General features: G+C 44.1%; 1 protein-coding gene across 1 annotated transcript in view; it reads right to left on the bottom strand.

The window, feature by feature from the left end:
- Positions 1-20,389, bottom strand: part of PIWIL4 (piwi like RNA-mediated gene silencing 4) — a 413,451-nt gene that overhangs the window by 175,399 nt on the left and 217,663 nt on the right. Inside the window, exons 11-12 of the mRNA XM_078655965.1 lie at positions 10,999-11,116; positions 4,564-4,675 (exon numbers count right to left, since the gene is read on the bottom strand). Coding sequence (XP_078512091.1) covers positions 4,564-4,675; positions 10,999-11,116 — 230 coding nt within the window. The remainder of the gene's footprint in view (positions 1-4,563; positions 4,676-10,998; positions 11,117-20,389) is intronic.

Raw genomic sequence — 20,389 nt, 5'->3', positions numbered from 1 at the left:
AAATAAATATCAAATTATCAGTTAGGAGTCTCAAATTTGTAATTTGATGAGTATATAACTGCCCCCTTCATCCACCCTATATGTGTGGTATAGTTTAGATGGCAAGTTTTTCTGAAACAATGTTCCACTCCTTTTTTGTTGACTGATGGCTAGAGGTGGTGGTTGGGTGCAGTGGGACATGCATGAGAGCCTGCCTCACCAATCTCTCCTCACACCTTTTCGCATTCTGACTTTGTGAGCTGCGTCTCTTGCACCAACGCTGTATCCGGTCTCTTGTTACCAAGGAAAGAGAGCATTTTCTGCCTTTTTATGTAATGAGTTAGGTCGTTAATGTTTAATGAGACTACTGCTAACAATTGGGGAGACGGTTGCATCGCTATATAAATCTCTACAGGTAGTTGTCGTAAGATAACTCCGATGCAACTGATAGGCTCCATTCAAGTAGTATATGTATTTGTGGGCCATTCCTGTATTAATCACACTTAAGGCAATGTCAGAATCTGTTCGGCTGATTTTGTACAGTTATTGTTTGATCATGTACATGTCAAAGTAACACCCTTCAGTTACGTAGGGTAACACCGATTGATTCAGACTTGTAGACGGGTTGTGGTGGAGGGCAGTCCTGTATGTTGTAAGAAGATTTATCCCAGTAACTTTGGTCCCTTATCCCTTGTATGACAATTGATCTGTAATACCAGTGTTAAGGATATTGAAATCTAATACCCTATCCTAAATAATAATAGTGATTAAGTCCATCAAATATTGGCCACAAAACAAACTATAAACCAGGGGCTATTGGTGATGACAAAACTAAATCGCTTAAGAGCCGTAGCCACAATGTAACATTACAATCAGAAGCAACAACGCCCTTAGAACAAGACACAAAAGTTAAATAATCAAGGCAGTATACCGGGGTAGGTGGTCAATGCTGAGGGTTGCACGTGGCCTAATCAGACCTGTTACACCATAGACTCCCCCCCCCACTCCCCAGGACCCCTGTAGCACATGTTTACAATGGAACACCTGGTGTTCAGTATAGGTCAATATGGCCAAAGTCTGTGCGAGTAGGCATGATTCAGGTAGTTCATGGTGCGTCTATGGGGTAGTCAAAATCTCAAATCACAGAGTCTTACCTGAGCATGTCTTTGTCAGATGGAGGTATGGATACCCAGATTAGAGTAAGTGTCTCACCAGGGACATCCCGCTGTTCTTGAGACAACTCATGTACATCACTAAGTCCTCCACCATATCTTCTGCCTACCAAAGGCTCCTTGACTTAAGAGTCAAAAGTGATTGGAGGTGGGGAGGCCTTTGTATTTCTTATTACCATCCTTCACATCTCGATTGTATCTCCAGGTTTAATTGGCGAGCATGATTTGTTCCGTTTAGAGGTTCAGTTGCCTGTTTTTTGCCATGCATCCACCTCAGTGCGACTATCTCCAGACATCGTCATTCCTCTTGTTTTCCATGTTCGTAATTTTTCTTCCTGGTACCATCCTGCAGCACCAATTTCCTCCAGGAACTTCCCCAGGTCGTCAGGTTCATTGCATTCTGTTGTATGGCCGTTGATTGTGACTATCATGGTTGCTGGTTTAAGCAGACCATACTTGCCATCTTTCTATCCACGGTCTAGGCTAGAGTGCCAGAAATCGTTTCCTCTTGGGGATGGTTTCATAGGAAAGGCTGCCATTAACTAGACCTGGTGGTTCTCATATTTGTAATGGTCCATGTTGTTTAGCTGCCAAGCATGCTGGTTTCAGAGGCTGCATGCCAGGATTTGCCTTGGGTGGTTCTTGCCAGGCTTCAAATAGGATCAAATTCTGCTTGGTCTATGGGATTCCAAGGGTTGATCAAAGGTAAAGTACATTAACTGCAGTATAAGGGTGCCCAGGAATGCCATAATATCTTCTTTCTCTGCATAGGACTGCATTGAGGCAAAGGTGACTGGTTTGTTGCCATTTGTGACAAATTTTGTTCAGCTAAGACAATTTACTTGCAGGTAGTGTGGAGGGTTGTTCAATTTATAAGGATCAATATGAATATTGGTGAGCCAAGTTAGTCTACATGAGAGAAAAGATGGCTATTTATTCATCTAAAACTCTCTAGAAATGCAGCTTTTGGTGGGTGGCACAATTGACATGGTTTGATGGAAACGCAGCTTGGCTCAGGCCAAATCCTCATTCACCTTGTAGGTAGGTGTGGTGTGTATGACAAACAATACAACCATTTGTGAGGCAATGTGATTTTCCTATAGGGCAAGTATGATTATTAATTCAGCTCAAACAATTTAAATAAAGGTAATGTAGAGGGATGCTTAGTTCTGGGTAAATCTTACAGGGGTATGACTGGAGTTTTTAAAAATATTTATAGTATGACAATGCAAATTCTAAATAAGTGGAACTGCTTGAATCGTTTCAGCTTCAGTAAATGGAATATGTTTTATCTAAAATGCTTCCGGTGAATAAGATGCAGCCTGAATAAAAAGCTAACTTGAGCCTGCCAACAAGTTGCTGGCTGAATAAGATGCTAACTTAAGCCTCTGAATAACCAAAGAACTAATTTTAGCATTATGGAGTCTCAAGATGACTGACATCGGACATGCTTTGCTGGAGACACCGCTATCAAAGGGCAGGCAGCAAAACTGTGTTCGAACGAACACCATATTTAGGGCAGGCCTCTAAACATTGCATTCTATTTGCCACCACCATGAAAGCAGGGTGGTCAATTACAGATAAAAAACAAAAGGTGGTTCATGCGTAGAGTTGCTGAAAAACCATGCCAAATTCCGTGGAGTTCCGTAAGCAGAGATGTGCTCCGCCACCCCTAATGAAGTCTCCTTGGCTGCTGAGGGTCATTGGGGGCCAAGCACCCCAATTGTTGCGGGATTGCTGGGACGTCATGGGAGGCTCCACCCCCCTTTCTCAACCACTCTGCAAAGTATCCTCCTAGAGCACTACTGGTTGGGGAATGGAGTCCCCTTGGCAACTGAGGGTCCTTAAGGGTCAAGAACACCTATTGTTCCCATAAGTAAGTCTCTCATAGCTGGATCGCTAAGACATTCTTGAAGGCCCTGCCCCCTTTCTCAACCACACTGCTAATGGGTCTCCTGGGGCATTACTGTTAGGGGGATGAAGTCCCCTTGGCTGCTGAGGGTCGTTGTGGGCCAAGAACCCCTATTGTTGCCACAAGTAAGTCCTTTCTCAACCACTCTGCAAACTCACTACTGGTTGGGGGATGAAGTCCCTTTAGTTGCTGAGGGTTGCTGGGGGCCAAGAAGCCCTCTTGTTAACACAAGTAAGTCCCTCACAGTGGGATTGCTAAGACTGGGGGTGTGCGGTAAACTCCACTCCGCTGGGAGAGTTTGTGGAGTTTTGCCACTCTGTGCTCCACTTGAAGCACAGAGTTTGGCAACAACTCTGCCAACCCGCAGGCAGACCAGAGTTTACCGGCGGTTGGCAGAGTTGTTGCCAAACTCTGTGATTCAATCAGAGCACGGAGTGGCAAAACTCCACAAACTCTGCCTGCGGAGTGGAGTTTACCGCCAACCCCAAATTTTTAAATATCACTTTCCAAATCCCTCATGAGGACCAAAGCACTTGCCCACACCTTGGAAGCCAATGTTGTTAAAACAGAACTCACAGCAGTCCAGGCACTAATAATGTAACGCTACACTTGAAACTAAAAAAAATGTGTGTATAAATATCACAGATGTAATCTGCTGTTGTGCATCACAGAGAAACATCAGTTGTACCAATTTTCGCATTGTTTTTTAATAGACTCCGGGAAGCCACCAAGAAATATAACTTATGACAACTTAAAAAATTGCACAGGAGGTGTAGATGAGACCCTAGACGAGTCTGGCTGGCACCTATGTGCAGGAACCTTGGTACCACATGCAGTAGAGTTGCGCTGCGTATTTTATGTTCAACCTCCCTGACATGGATTATAATTGCCACTGCAAAATACCTTGGCTGGGCTTGGATAATTAGGCAGAGACTGCTAGTTATGTAACTATTCTCTGCCGATATTAGGCAGAGACTGCTAGTGAATTGACTATTCTTTGCCTATGTATTGTATTAGTGTCTCCACGAAATGTATATCAATGTTTTTAACTTATTGGTTACCCAAAAAAAGTTTTTAACAAAGAACTTTTACACCTTCTTATTTGCTTATTAATATTGTGGTTTATCGTTGTATAACTGTTCTTATGGATTTGTAAGTGCTTTGTAATTTCTGATTACTTGTATATTTAATCGTTTTTTAATATGTTTGTATGTCTTGCTTTTATGAGTAATTACTCGAATAAAGCACTTTTGAATTGAATTGAATGTAAAGGAAGTCCGTACCATTTAACATTTTTAAATAATAGAATTTTTCTGCAAGGGGATAGCTTTTCAACTTTGTTTAAGTAAGTCCCAGTGCAAACTCCTACTAATCACTAAATCCTTGAATATTTACAAAAAATAGTTTTTCCTTTAATAACCTGCTACATTTATTCAAATTTACAAGGTATACACACACTCAAACAAGTTTTCACTTTGAAAGTCTCAAGCTTGCACTTACTATATGGTCCTGCAACATGATTTTCTCTGGTGGCACAACACGGCCTGTCAGATTGAGCTGCGGTTCAAGGCGCATTCCCCAAGTCTCCAACTCCAAGCGTGCATCTCTGTTCCTGCAAAAACAAATGTGTGTTTCAAGTAATATATTTGAAAGGAAAGCATGTTCTAGTGAAAAGACATACTGTGAACTGAAGCACAGTATAGTAGGACCTGGGTAATACAAAATGATTACAAAGTTCTTAGACAAAGCTGTTAAATAAAATGGGTGGAGACAATAAGAGCAAATGATCAGATGCTACAACAATACACAGAAATTCGAGCAAATTTTAGCTTTAAAAAGAAAACCAAGTGTGGCAGATTAAATTAGGTGAACAAAAACCAGAAGTACCAGTAAAATTCACAAATGTGTGTCAGCATGCTTCGCTGGCAGGGCCAGACTGGCTGTAGAAGGCACCGGGCGTTTCCCCGGTGAGCCGCCAGGGTGGGGGCCGTTTTCGAATCCCTGGGGAGCTGTTATTGTCAGGGGTCAGTTTTGCAGCATAGCTGCAATATCGGTCCCCTGTAACAAATGCGGCAGCTGTGAGACGGGAGTGGTGCTTCCACTAGCACCCCCCTGCCCGGGGGGGGGCCGAGCTGTTTGCCAGGGCCGGTTTCGGTTCCCAGTCTGGCCATGTTCACCGGCTTCACAGATGACAGACACAGTAGGAAACAGTATTTCTATTATGGTAGTCATATGTCTGAATGTGAGTTTTTTGGCGGGGCACATGTCAACAAATTGTAGCGGGCCTTTCATAGGATGAGGAAGAGTAAACAAGGCAGATCCAGCATCTGGTTCCATCTAATGTTACTAGCCATGTCACCTGCCGGGTCAATAATAAACAGGGCAGCTTTGTTTTAAATTAACACAATTAATGTCTTGCAACACAAGTATGTGGCCCTTAAAGTGCACAGGACCTGGGGAATAATGACCCTGTTGCTTCGTCAGATGGATCTGGTTAGACAACGTACCTTTACTGTCTACATTAGACCAAGAAGGTGTCCAATAAGCGGAGCACGATGAGGTGCAGTCAATGGGCTAGACAGCTAGAGTAGGTTGAAAAGAACTTCAACAATGGCAGGATCACTGAACAATCTGAAAGAGTGGAACAATTGGAATTGGGGGGGTTAGGGTACATGGTGGATACCCAGACCAAAAGCGCCATCTCTTTTGCAAACCTTACACCCCAATGTCCCAACATATCCTACTTCCCCAACTCACAACCTGCTTTCAACCTCCTGTGCCAGCCCACTATCATTGCAACACCAATGCAGCAGACGTGGCAAGTACGACAGCATCCACCTAAGGATCTGTTCATCAAAATATATGCACTTCTAGGTTGCAGAGGGCAGGTTGGATGCAGTCAGGAGGCCGGGAAAAAAGAACATAAGGAATCTGAGATGAGAGAAATAACATGGGGCTGAGCTGGGGATGTCTTTTAAAACCTGGGCAAGTAGATTGAAACACACCCTGCATTTAGTTAAGAGCTAACATGTTTCCTGTCAGTGAGATGAGATAGGTGAAATTCTGTGGAATTTGCAAAAAGGGTCGGTAGCAAAATTGATGATCATGTCAAGGACATATAGTTCATATTAAGAGAGGCCCACCAATATGGTATTACCATAGCCCAGCTAACGTATTACAGTGTACTGATAAGTAAAACGACTTCTTGATAATGGATGATCTGCAAGAATTTGATGCTGAGCAGTTGAACTATGATCAACAAGGCAGTGAAAGCGGTGAATGATACTATTTCTGTGCTAGAACTGCACAGCTAGGTTCCTGTCAGAAGGTGAGGATAAAAAGGCCTGCAGAGGTGTAAGGACTGATCTTTTACCCACAAGGGGGCATTATCTTTAGAAGGGGGAGCACTAAGTCCCACTGCTGATCACCGCTGTTTGGCCTTCTCTCAGCACTGGCCATACCTCAGGGTCTTCTGATGGAGCATGAAGGCACATAAACACATCATTCCTGGTGGGTGATCGTGTTGTGCCCAGTCTCCCAGGCCTCGTGGGATGGCTGAGGCAACAAACAGCTGCCAGTTTGCATTCCTCCAACCCCAGACAAACGCCCATCTTGACCAGACATCAGGCCAAGCCAGAGCCCAGCAAAACCACTCGGGATGATCGTAGCAAAGACCCACGGCACATTGAGTGTCCACTTAGTCCTGCTAATAGCTTCACAGGGCTACGAATGTGGCATCACGGCATACTAGTGGCTCATCAGGGAACACTTCTGTGGGATAGGCTCTCGAGGGGAGTCCAGGCCATGCTACGCAGCAGAACATCCAGGCCTCCCATAATCACAAACCAGGCAGATCTAATTTAATTAATGTATTTATTTACTGAATGCAGGATTGGAGGAAGTGGTGGGTCTTGGCCAGATGGGTTGTTGCTCCCTGACCCAGGACCAAACAGAGTAATTTGACTTCTCTCCACTTGCAATGGAATATTTTGTTTTCTGCTTCCCATGGGCCCCACAAGCCGGGGAGTTTGGGTGTCATGTCCAATTAATGGTGCCTCCCTGGCACTGGCCTCACTGAGGATAACTGGAGATTTGGTCGCTCCGTATGATCAGTGGAATCCAAGCAGTTCAACCAGTGTATGCTTCTGGGTGGGCTATTCTGAATAAGAGGAAGACCTAAAGTAGGCCCTATCCGGTAACTACACCCTGTAAGTGGAAAAGCTCTAGGCCCACATTTGTCCCGAGAGACAGGTAGTGTGGGTGACATCACTGTAATAACCCATAGACAGGCAGAGTGGAATAAGACAAAAGGCCTCCGTTTTGCAAAAGAGTGTGCTCCTTACCTGAACCTCAATTTTACATGTAAGTCACAGATCCTTTAAAGGTAAGAAAAAAAAGATGTTTACTCAAAGATTAGCTGGATGGGCTCCCCTGGGATGGGGGGCTGCTTTGGCTCAATACTCCATACTCTATTTCAATCGGGACCAGTTCATTGAGCTATAGGAACATATACAATTGCTATATGAAATGAATACTCTATAGAGTTTTGATTACAGTTTCAAGCCAACAAGCTGACGGTGACCCAACCTGTGACTAAAATCTGCTTTTCTGCATCTTGTCCATCTTTGCTTAAATGAGATATGGACCTTTGCATACCCAAAAACTACTAGTCGTTAGTTATGTCATGTCCAAAAAGAACAGCAGAGTAGGGAAGTAATGTGCTTTTAGAAATTTAGAGAAATATACTCCATGAAGAAAAGACTATGAGCCTGATTTTGATGTCGGTCGGCGTTGATTCCGACTGACACCGTTTCGGTGTGTGAACCACCTGACCATAGGTCGGCGGTTCTGCACACCTCATTATGGTGCGACCGCACCAACTTCCATTTCTCTATAGGAGCTTGTGCGACGGATAGAAACAGAACAGACCTCTCCCTACTCTCCTCTAACAACTTCTGACCTCTACACCACCTTACGGCTTTGGGCATGTATCCTACTTGGACTAGGGCTAGGTACAGTCCTCCTTAGCTGACTGAGACGTAAGCTGCTAACCTTAATAATTCATTTGTGGTGCATTATATATTTATCCCAAAATTTTCAACACGTCCCTGTTCTCGATTTTATTTGAGAAAGATTAGTGAGCGGTGCTTCTGTGACAATACAAGGCTGCTGTTGGCATCATCTTGTACCAGTGTCTCTGATGTCTCAAACGCTCCCTGTTTCTCTCCTAGTACCCAAGGTAAGCATTTCTATCTAAAATCTTTAAAGGATCGAATGGACAGTTAGTATGGGTGGTGGGTGTATGCCTTGGATACATAACCCCTAAACCAAATTGTGACACTAGATCAGACTAGCTGTCCATTCCTTGAATTCAGGTATTGTCCATCAATGCTCTTGTTGGTCTTTTGCTTTACACATGGATTTTACATCATAAGTAATCTCATTTTGAGTCCCTAGCACTACTTCTACTTTTATGTAAAATTCAAAATTGGAATGAAAGCATTTTTATGTGCGAATTTATGATGCTACATTGTTGAAACTAGATTAATATTGATTGAGAAGGATAATTTGTGGCAGCCTAAGATCATCATGGCGCCAACAGTCTAGACTACTATGCCTGTGACAAATGCTGCAGCAAATCACTTTCTGCTTATTTGGTACACTGGTTTCTTGCTGGGTTCATAGGACAGCGATTGATGTCATAAACTGCATTCTGGAAATCAGCAGCCAGCTGGTCAAGTAGATAGGACCGAGGCAGAGAGCATTGCAGTACACCAGGTGTGAACCAATGACAGCATAGAGTACTATGAATTGACACAAGAACGGGACCAAGGACAGAAGGTTTTTCAACAGACAAGAAGAAAATCCCTGAGATGTTATTGTTCTGAGGGACCAAAGAAAGAAATCTATCAAATGTGACACTCGGGTTCCAGACCATGTGAGATGGAGGACTTTGTAACTCTGAAGGCCATTAGATGTCAGACCAAAAGTAAGAGGCACCTTGTAAAAAAAGTACATGCATTTTAGCTTGAGTTGACCTTTAGAGCATTTTTGTTAATTCTTACTGCTACCTTCTCCAGACTCTGGTGGAAGCTGGATTTGGTGGTGTCATGATTGGTAAGTAATCTTAGGTTAAGTTAGGTATCATTTGCCCAAGCCATGAATATAGTCATTTAAGAATTGATGAAAGAAGCTCACAGAGTAACAGACTGAATAAGGTATGTTTGAAAGAGGAGACATTACAGACTCAACAAGTGAGCATGTAAAAAGAAGATTGGAAGAGAGGCAAAGTGATAGCTAGAAATCGATCGGAGAGAGCGAAAAGTAGCCTAGCTTACGTCTTATGTCTGATATCGTAGCATATAGATGGAAAATTAGGCTCATTTGAGATACGGTATCAAAGGCTACCAAGAGACATAGTTGGATTAGAATGGGAGTAACTCCCTAGTCCTTGGTGGTTTTCAGTTAATCAAGTATGGTAACTAGACCCCTTTCTGTGCCAAGGTCTGGCCTGATACCATCTTGATGATGGTCCAGGAAAATTACTGGAGTTGATGTCACCTGGTTTACTTCCTTTCCAGCTACTATTGTGGAAGTAGATAAACTTTACAAAAGCTAAATAGTACCGCTGGATCTGCTAAAGATTTGTAGATGGACTACAATGGCCTGTTTTCACAAAGATGGAACTGCTACAGGATCTAAAGATAGCTTCAAAGATATTTAATAGCTTTCCCCATGCAAGGCACATTAGTGATTTTGTGGCAGAAGTGTTTTCAAACCTAATTGTGATACTAACAGGATCTCGGAGCACACAAAACAGCTACAAATGTTCGCTGAACTACTGGGGCTCTTTGAAAATCTAGCTCCAGGCCATGGTCATCCATCTTCCATTCTCCATGATTCTCCCTCCCAACACTGCACAGGCTTCCCATGAATATAATAATGCATAATGCATGATCTCCATGCAGCACGAGTGAGCTCAATCACTGCATCTGGCCGTTCTAACAATGAGACTTAAGGTCTGATTTTGAGTTTGGTAATAATAGAGAAAAAAAATACTAGCTTCTGTAAGAAACCACTTTATCTAAGGAGAATAGAATCTACCAGCGGAATTTCTACCACCATATATAATAAGTAAAAATCTGCTGATAGACTTGCATCTGAATTTAGAATTTTCCAAAATTAATTGGAGGATCTTCCATGTCCGCTGAATTTGCAATTTAGCCCCAACCTAATTTTCTTTGGGAGCGACTATGGTAAATCTATCAACAATATCAGATGTAATATTGAAATCTGTCGACATAATATGAAGTCATTTTAAGTAAGGAAAACAACTGAAGTTCTACCACAGGAACACCTTTGGCTGCACCATCATTCCAGAAAGGTGCGGAAGTCACTATGCTAGCAACAGCGGTGGGGGCCCATGAAGCATGATCCATCACCCTATATGGCAGAGGGACCTCTGTAGAAAAAAAACTGCCTGAAAATGGATGTTCAAGTTAAGTAGTGCTATCAGTATGCTAGAGAGTCTAGAAATGTGAGCACTGAAAATGTATTGAAGATGCTACTTCCTGTAACAATTGGTTTGCAACTTCTAATACTGTAGATTCACATGCTTTGCACACTCCTGCAGGCATGTGTTTGGTGCCCATGTTGCAAGTTGTTTTTCTTCAAAGTAGAGGTTTCAGTTTCAAGGTGACTCATGTTTTAAACGTGAGTCTGCTTTACCCCCCGTGGCTATGGTGGCTGTCGTAGTTGCATCCCACAAGACACACACATTCAGCACACAGCAAACGTGCATCTCCTGTGTAGAACTGTGAACCAGATACAAAAGGCCTGTGTTTAGATCATAAAATGAATGTTAACTGTATGCTATAGTTTTAGATTTCGACGTCTGTGATACGCCAGGTGTAACCGCAGCATTAAACCGTTTACCTCTGAATACTGTCTGCGAGCCTCAGCAGCCGTTGCTGTCTGCGGTCTGGATTTAGTTGGGTTTCCATTGAGAGATCCTTCATTAAACGGAAATCAGAAAGAGCTCGACTTGTTAAACCTTGAATGAGAAATACATGGAATCCAGTGAATAAAAAACATTTAACGTTCAGTAGAGTATCACATAGAATAGAGCACCTATGAGTGCACAACTGTGCTGTTCTACCTCCGGTGGGCAGGAGGGTTAAACAGTACTATAAATACTGAAGAATGTGTATTTCACAAAATAAAAACTAGGCACACCAGGACTAATCATGGCACAGAAGAGAGATGTAAACAGGCATGGATTAAGGCTGACTAAAGGGATATGTTCTCATAGTTTCATGGAATACTTCTAAAAATGTATCCTATTGTTAGCCACATTCAATGGTTAGTGATAAAGATTAGCCACGCTGAAAATTTACAATGATGAAACTTTATGGGAGAAGAAATATCTATGAAATACCTTTTACATTAAAAATTGTGAGAATTCATTTTGCAACACAATAGGCCCAACTTACAAAGCTAATTTTGGCCCTAAACGTATGCTTATGGTAGAAAATAATTCCACTTACGTCTGCCAGTGATTCACAAAAGAATATCTGGCAGGACGAAATGGATTTACTATAAAGAATTTCTCTACAACAATAGTGGATCAATGTACAGTAGTAAATCTCAAGCAGCGGTAAGAAAGTGGCTGTTACAAGGCATGGTATGCCTTGCAAGTTTGTGAACGCCCACACATGTACAATTATGGGCATTCACAATCCCCAATTCAAACCCTTCCTATCCTGGATTGGAGTGTCATTGTTTCCAGGGAAGGGGAGCAACTCTCCAGCAAATCTGATGGGAGTGTAAGGTATGAGCTTTTTCCAAGGGATAAAATGTTTTCTTAGCAGGGGGTGAGGTTGGGGAGTGTGCATTTGCACTGTAGACTAATTTCACCCGTCCTTACAACTACACTGAGTTGATTTTCAGACTGGGAATAGGAGCCAGTGGGAGAAATTTCATGATATCTGCAGTGGTATCAATGAAAACTGTCTGGAGCAGTTTTCTAGGCATGGCCATTGGACTGTCTGTGAAATGTAAAAAAATAACTACGGACACCAGCCAAGTAATTGTGTTCGGTATTAGTAAATTCCTATTGTCCACCTACTTTGTTAGAAGGAAATTATCTCTTCCATTTTAATTTAGACTCCCCGGAATCATGAATAATGCCAATGTATAGCATTTTAATTTTGGTGTAAACTCAATTTAATGTTTTTTTAACTTTTCTACTCTTTTTAAATTATTTTAATATTTATTGATACTGTGCCAAACTGAGTTATATATTATGTGCTCTATTGATGAAATATTTGCCAATGTGTTAGATTGTTGAATTGTAGAAATAATGTAACACTAGGGTGCCCTTATGATGAAGATTTTATAGTTGTATGTCCTATAATGTATTGTATATTTTATTGTATCTTTTATGTTGCAACGCAACGAAATAAAGATTGAATTGATTGATAAAAAAAAAATGCATGTTTTTGTGTGTTTTTCAGAGAATCAGACCCAATATTTCTTTGAATCTGAAGTCATCTATAATTCCACCAACTTCTTTTTAAGAAACCGAGGGGCCAGATGTAGGTAAATACCATTTACCGATTCTAAAATACCGAATTTTACCGATTCGATATTTTAGAATGGGTAAATGGTATGTAGGTATTAATTCGGTAATTTTTACGGAATCGGTAAAATTCGGTAAATAGAGATTTGGTATTTAACGATTCAGCATTCCCCATTTATTCCTATGGGCCTGGAGGCCCATAGGATTGAATGGGAATTACCTAATCGGTAAATACCGAATGGGTAAGAGGGGGAAGACCTACAAGTGTGGCAGGGCGTCACATTGACACCCTGTTGCATCCCTGAATAGTGAATGGGTGCACATGTGGCACAAATACATGCCCGAAGGGCATGTATGTGTATGTCTGCCACATGGCACTGTTAAAAAAGCACAAAATTGCTTTTTTAACGGTTTTCGTTATTTACCACCAACTTGTAGTTGGTGGTAAATAACACATTGACACCCTGTTGCATCCCTGAATAGTGAATGGGTGCACATGTGGCACACATACATGCCCGAAGGGCATGTATGTGTATGTCTGCCACATGGCACTGTTAAAAAAGCACAAAATTGCTTTTTTAACGGTTTTCGTTATTTACCACCAACTTGTAGTTGGTGGTAAATAACGAATCCTTACAAGTGAAAAGCACTCTCTTGAGTGCTTCCTACATTAAGGATTCGGGGCCAGATGTAAGAAGCCGTTTGCGATTCGCAACCGGCGTATGACAAAATAAGGAATCGCAAAAATTGAGATTCCTTATTTTGCTCAAGCATTTAAGGAATCGCAATTTTGCAATTACTTAAATGCTATGCATCAAGCATTTTTTTTCGCGAATCCTCATTAAGAAATCGCAAATTACCACCAACTTGAAGGTGTGGGTAATTTGCGAATTCTTTTACAAATGCACTTTTTTGCATTTGTGAAGGTGGCATGTGGCGCACATACATGCCCCTAGGGCATGTATGTGCGCCATAGGCGCACACATGTACATTTCAGTGGTGCATCAGGGTGTCCTTATGACACCCTTGCACCCTTGAAATTATTCTCAATTTGCGATTCTCAAATTGCGAATCGCAAATTGAGAATAACTTCACATTCATTCCTATGGGCCTCCTGGCCCATAGAAATGAATGGGAAATTATTCCTTAATTGCGAATTCGCAATTTGCTATTCACAAATAAAGAATAATAAGAAATCGCAAAAAAAATGCGATTTTTTAGATACATACCATTTTGCAATTCTCAAATAGCGATTCTCAAAAAATCGCTATTTGAGAATCGCAAATATGGATTTTGATACATCTGCCCCTCGGTAATTTAGCTAATCGGTGTTTAAGAATTCGGTAATTTACTGATTCCTTAAATTACCGATTCGGTAAATTACCGAATCCTTAAATTAGGACCCTGCATCTCAAATGCCTAATACCGGTCGGTAACGGCCGAAATTCGGTAATTTCGGCCGTTACCGACCGGTATTAGGCTTCCTACATCTGGCCCCTAGTTCTAACTTTCAAAATCTGTCAAGCTCCACTTTCAATCTGGATATATTTGAAACAATTAACCCCTTCGACGCTCATGACGAGCTGGGCTCGTCATGGCGTAGCCTCCTCGCACGCTCATGACGAGCCCAGCTCGTCACGTAAAGTGCGATTTTAAAAAACCCAGCGTACGGGCGGAATTCCGCCCGCACGCATGCGGTTAAGGTGAGTTATCAGCTAAAACCATACCAAGGCCTTGAAATATGATCCAATACCTTAACCCAGTGGAAACAGCAGGGTTTAGAAGGAGCATTGTAGAAGGAAATGGGATTCTTCTGTCATAAAATTAGTTGGCAGATATACCTTCTACCAACTATTTCCATGTATTGCTGACATTGGTGATTAGGCAGCTTGCTGTTTTGAGTCTCGGTGAGGTATTAACAATGGATGCATCCATAAAAGGGTAACCGTGATTGAAGAGGATTTTGCAATAGTGAACAGAGTATTGCATGGTTACTATCAATGGTGATTAAGGTAATGCAGTTGTGCACAACAATAGGCCCTCACTCTGTTGTTCTGTGTAAGAAAACAATAACATTTGTTAGGAAAAAAACCCTCTAAGTGTTGGGAATGTTTCTCACTGAGAGTTCTAAATAGTAAAAGTGAAGTATGCATTATCCCATAATGCAACTCATAACCCTGAGCTGAATTACAGCACTTTTAAGCTCCACTTTTGTGTCTTGTTTGAACCATAGATCCTTTTCCTAGTTCAGATCTGAGGTTCAGGGGTAGTGAATTGACGGTATAGCCAAGCAGATTGTTGCGCCTCGTTCCGCTTCTTCATGCCGTGCTGTAAGTACATTTAATTTGTACTGGTGCCCTGCCATGCACCCCAACCACTCTTTAGATATCCAACCCTTCTCCCACTCAATTATTTTTTAATCTGACATCCTACTGCACTTCTACACCATTGTCTGCATTTCCCTCCGCTTGCCAACCATTAAAAAGTGAAATAACAATACAGGTATTTACAGCTGAGACACGCCCTGGGTAGACACCTCAAGGATGGGGAGCAGATACCCGAATATTGTCCACTTGAAAATAGATTACTATTAGACCTGAGCCCAGACCTCCTGGTGAAACTACGTGAGTCCTGGGAATCTGATGTGGGCCTACTGGAGGATGATGACTGGGTGGAGGTGATACAAAGCCCTAGAGAGGTGGCGATCAGGGCACGGTTCAGGCTTATCCAACTAAGGATCCTACACAGGTCTTACTCCACCAGAGTACTCATGTTCAAGCTGGGGCACACTCCCACAGAAAATTGTCAGAGGGGATGTAAAGACAGGGGTACTTTCTTTCATATCGTACGGGAATGCCCGATCAAACAGCAATATTGGTGGGAGGTAACGCAGATAATGTCAGAAGTTGTGGGACAGGAGGTGCCTCTTGATGTCTGGTGGCATGTGCTATGTATATCGGGGGAACAAATGTGGCCTAAATATAAAAAAATGGCTACTAGTGGCTGCAATGGTGGCCAAAAGGAATATTGCCGGGCCTGGGGAGCCGTGCAGCCTCCAACAGTGGCACAATGGAAGGTGGATATGGACTGGTGCTGTGCTACCGAAAAGACAGTATATGAAAGCAGGGGATGCCTCAAGAAGTGGTAAAAAGTGTGGCACTGGCAGGAGGGGGTGGTGGGAAGGGTGAGCTTTGAATTAGGAATCTGAGCGAATTGTGCTATATGCCACAAACTTATTGATTACAGACTGTGTGCTACGCAGATGAAGAGGTATTGACAAACATTGTCTATTGTGATGCTGTATTTGGCTGCAAATGACTGTTTAATAAAAAAGAAATTCAAAAAAATAATTAAATAACATGTGTCCATTCAAAATGGCAGTCCTCTCCCTCCACTCACCCAACTATTCAAATGTAACTTGTTTGAGCATTGCCCATCCCACAGCTACATTAATATTAAAAATGGTAATACCTGGGGTTCTGCCACCCACTCCCATGGCCTTGTGTGCTCATCTACCCCATCCCAATCTAAACTGTGGTCGAGCGCAGAGACCGGTGGCCGAACTGACAATGGCTCTATGAGAGCTGAGAGTCAGTGCGGACAGAAGTTCTCTGTGAGTGAGGCTATCTGCAGAACAACCAACAACAGTGAGAGGGGAGATGGTAGATGGCAAAGCCATAGTGACCCATCCGTTTTCCAGTCTCACTTGGGTCAGCTGATATCCAAGAGAGGCAGGTAAGATCGTCATCTGCAATTCCAGGGGTGTCAATAGACACATTAGTGAGGGGGGGATCGGAAGGGCCATAGACGTTTCTTTCCTGTGAAACATCATCTTTTTCCTTCTCACTGTGTTTGCTGCAAGAGCAGCGAGTAACCAGATAGTAGTAAAGCAGGGTTCCCTATTTCCCTCCCCTCTTTCCTGGACAAAATCCCTGACAGCGCTTTTGCTAGATAGCTCTCAGCCAAACCGAAGAAGTCCAAAGTCCTAATTGCTGAAATCTTGGCAGCTGGGCAGAGGTTCTGAGCTATTCAGGCCACAGCAGTGGACATCTGAAAAACATACTTGAAGAGAGAGTTAAGTGTGATCCCATCAAATCTTCCCTCTTTATTTGATTCTGTCATTCATCCTACCCTCACGACAAGGTTAAAAAATGTGGGTATTTCAGGAGTGGTGGCCGATTGGTTTTCCCCTTTTTAGTGAAGCATTTTTATCTCTGACCCTTCTACTGTTACAGCCTGCCTTATGTCTTTTAGTCTCTTATGTTAGTAACATAGGCAGCCAGATCTACTGACACCTCCGACTTGAGGCCTCATTACAGTTTTGTGTTACCTGTGTGTACATTGGGATCCTGAGTATCCTGTTAGAAACACCATCATAGGAAGAATTTCCTTTTCAGAAAACACAGAGGTTTACTGCAATTGTACTACTATGGTGCTCTCATGTATCAAATAAGTATATACACAACCGCTAACCTGTAAGCCATTTTCAGTAATGAATGCTCCAACTATTACCCACTTGATCCATGGTAAGCCACTTAATATCTCCATTTGGGCAGCCACAAGCTCCCTTGACCTACTTTCACAGCTCTTCTGGGGGAAGGGCTTCTCACCTCATAAGGCTTCAGCACATTTTTCACTACATGTTGCTGTGTGGGGGCCAGAGGTTCATTGCTGTTGGACCTGGCCCTTTTGGCAGGTTCACCGCGAAACTTTTTGCTTTTTCCTAGCCTGTTTCTAGAACCTGGTGTTAGTGATTTTAGGCCTCTGCGCACTTTTTCACTGTGGTACAGTGTAAAGTGCGTGAGCTCTCTGTGTATGTGTGGTGAGTGACCTGCCCTCCCATAGGAATGAATGGGGAATATGTATGCCCATGGTAGTTCCTGATGTGTGGGGAGTGCAGGGTCGAGTTTGGTATGTACGAACTCGTGAGATTGAATGCTGCGTAATGGTATATGCGGCATGATTGTGTCTAGTGTAGAAGTGCCACTTTTAGAAGTTGGCATATTTGTGTAATTTGTGCCTGGCGTGTGATTGGCTGGTGAGCCTGGCCCAGGAGTGCCTGGGCCTGCTTGTGGATTGACTGTCTGGTTTGAGGATGACAGGGGCTGGGGAGCCCCAAGAGGTTGTCTGAGTCAGCCCGTGGATGAAAGGCTGCATCTGCTGCCAGGGAAGTGGGAGGAGATGGCACCTAAGAGTGAATAGGGCTGTGCCTGCCTGCCACAATGCTGGCTCCACCTCCTGCTGGGCAACTGTCGCCTATGCCCCTCACCCTGAAAGAAGTTCCCTATAACCAGTTCTAGCTGGTTCTCACACTGCCTGCACCCTGCTAGACAAAGGAATTTACAGTATAAAAAGGGGCTGTGTCCCCTTACAATTTGTTCTTGTTTTTGGACTTGAATCTGCCAGGGGCGTGCTGCTGCTTGGGCCCAGGGGAATCCCTGGGCCCTGCCCAGCCCCTGGACTCCTGAAGGACTTTGCTTTGCCCTGGGATCCTGTGGACCTTCTTCCTATCCCCTGAAGGACTTTGCTGGCCAATAGCACTTAGGAGCGCTTTATTTTGCTTATAGCGCTTGGGGAGCGCTTTATTTGCCCTTAAGCGCTGGGAGCGCTTCTCTTTTCACCCCTAGCGCCTGGGAGCGCTTTATTCTTCTCAAACTAGCGCTGGAAGCGCTTTATTTGTAATGGCCGGTGCCCATCCGGCATTGTCCTTCCCCCGAATTTAGCGAGGAAAAATCTCCCCTGCTCTCAGCAGCGCGACCCGGAGCCTGGGGGCTCGTCTGCGGGGCCGCGCTGCCATTGGCCGCCCCCACAGGAAGTCAGGCAAGTTCAGGGAAGACGTGGGCGTGGCCTCATTAAGGCAACTTCCGCTTCTCCCTGCCCAGGGGAATCCTTCGTTCTTCTCGTGGCCGGTCTCCCATGCAATGGAGGGAGACCGGATAAGTGCCCGGGGTGTTGCGGCCTGTCGTGGGGCTCCCCTGTGCTGAGGGAACCCCGGAGAAGCTGAGGAGTAGCGGAGGGGGCGTGGGGCACATTGCCGGTGCCCGCCCCCACCGCACGTCGAAGACCGGAAGAAGGAAGCCGCCTGCCGTGTCCGCCCCGGGGCTCCTGAGTGAAGGGAGAGCCCCGGGGGGAGAGAGAAGTCCGGCCGCCCGAGCCGCAAGGCTTTCGTACTGCAGGAGAGCCCCGCAGCAGGACCGCGAGCAGTCAGTGAGTCAGGGCTGGGCCGGGCAGAGTGGGGCATGTCTGTTTTTCGCTCCCCGGGGGAGCAGAAGAAGCCTAGGGGTGCCGGCGGGAGGCAGAATTAGGGCGGCCCCGGATGGCAGTGGGCCGCCCCACCATTGTGATAGAGCCAGATGGCTCCAACGTCCAGGGGGCATTGTGTTGCGAGCCCAGAGAGGCTCGTGGGGCATTTCTCTGTTTAGAGCCCCGAGGCTCCCTGTCCACGTGGTTGTTGTAGAGCCCCGAGAAGGCTCTGGGGGCCATTTTTAGTTAGAGGGGGCACCGGGGCACATTGCCGGTGCCCGCCCCCCTCCTGCCTGCGAGTGTTATGTTTAGAGCCCAGTGAGGCTCTTGGGGGACACAAGTGTTTTAAGAGCCTGTGGGGCTCCAATGTTCTGCACAAGGTGACACAAGTGTTTTCAGAGCCTGTGTGGCTCCAGCAGTGGGTGCAGTTTACGCCTAAGGGTCAGTGAGGACCCCGTCGCAGTTTTGAGTCACAGCTGCCCAGCAATTAGTGGGCAGCTGCACCGTTTAGGTCTTGTGATGTTCCCAGGTGCCCAGCAAGTAGTGGGCACCGGCACCGTTTAGTTTTTGCGCCCGTGGCGCACCCCTGACTGGCGCTGCATGGCAGCACGCCCTGACATTCTGGACACAGGGCTCTTTAGTCCCTTTATTAGATGGGGGCTGGTATGTGATTTTATTTAGGCGCAATATGATTATCTATGTGATGGTAATTGCCTAATGTGAGTTTTGTGCAATGTGATATGGTGCTAGGAAATGTAATGCACTTAATATGATTACGCACCTTGATCTTACACCTCCTAATGTTTTTGGGCATCATGTGTTTTTGCGCTACTGAGTTATGTTCTGGCACCTCTGAATGTTACTATGCATCATGTGTCTTCCTCCCCCGCACCTCTGAATGTGTTTTTGATGCATCATGTGTCTTTCTTTCCCTACACCTCTGAATGTATTTATGCATCATGTGTAATGTGTTCTTGCTGATACCCCTAAATGTATTTTATTCTTAGGTGGTTGTTCTTTCCAGTACAGGTGGTCCTAGTGAGGTCCTGGTCCCCCTGCGTGACATTCTCCTAAGGTGGTTAGGGTTGCGTAGGTGGTACTTACCTGTTCCCAGTAGTTACTGGATGTGATCTATATTTGCAAATTTTTGCTACAGTGATTTTATATCCTTTTATTCTAATTTCTGACTATTTCTATTTCTACAAGTGTTGATTCTGACAGTGGCCCATGTGGCCCTGTCCTGTAAATAGTCCCTTGTGAATATTGCCCGTGCCAGTTGGCACAATGTACATGTGTGATTTCTATCCGATGTGATTTTGACAATACAGAAGTTATTTTTATATAACCTTGTGTGGAGTTCCTTTTGTGGTGTGCCTAGGATGTTGTTGCTGTTGTGTGCTGGCGCAAATGCTTTACACATTGCCTCCGAGTTTAGCCACGTACCAAGCTATCAAGGGGGTGAGCAGGGGTTATCTTGGCGTGTGACTCCCTTGCCCTGACTAG

The sequence above is a fragment of the Lissotriton helveticus genome, chromosome 8 (assembly GCF_964261635.1).
Source record: "Lissotriton helveticus chromosome 8, aLisHel1.1, whole genome shotgun sequence".
NCBI lineage: Eukaryota > Metazoa > Chordata > Amphibia > Caudata > Salamandridae > Lissotriton > Lissotriton helveticus.
This window is presented reverse-complemented; position numbering and strand designations above follow the sequence as displayed.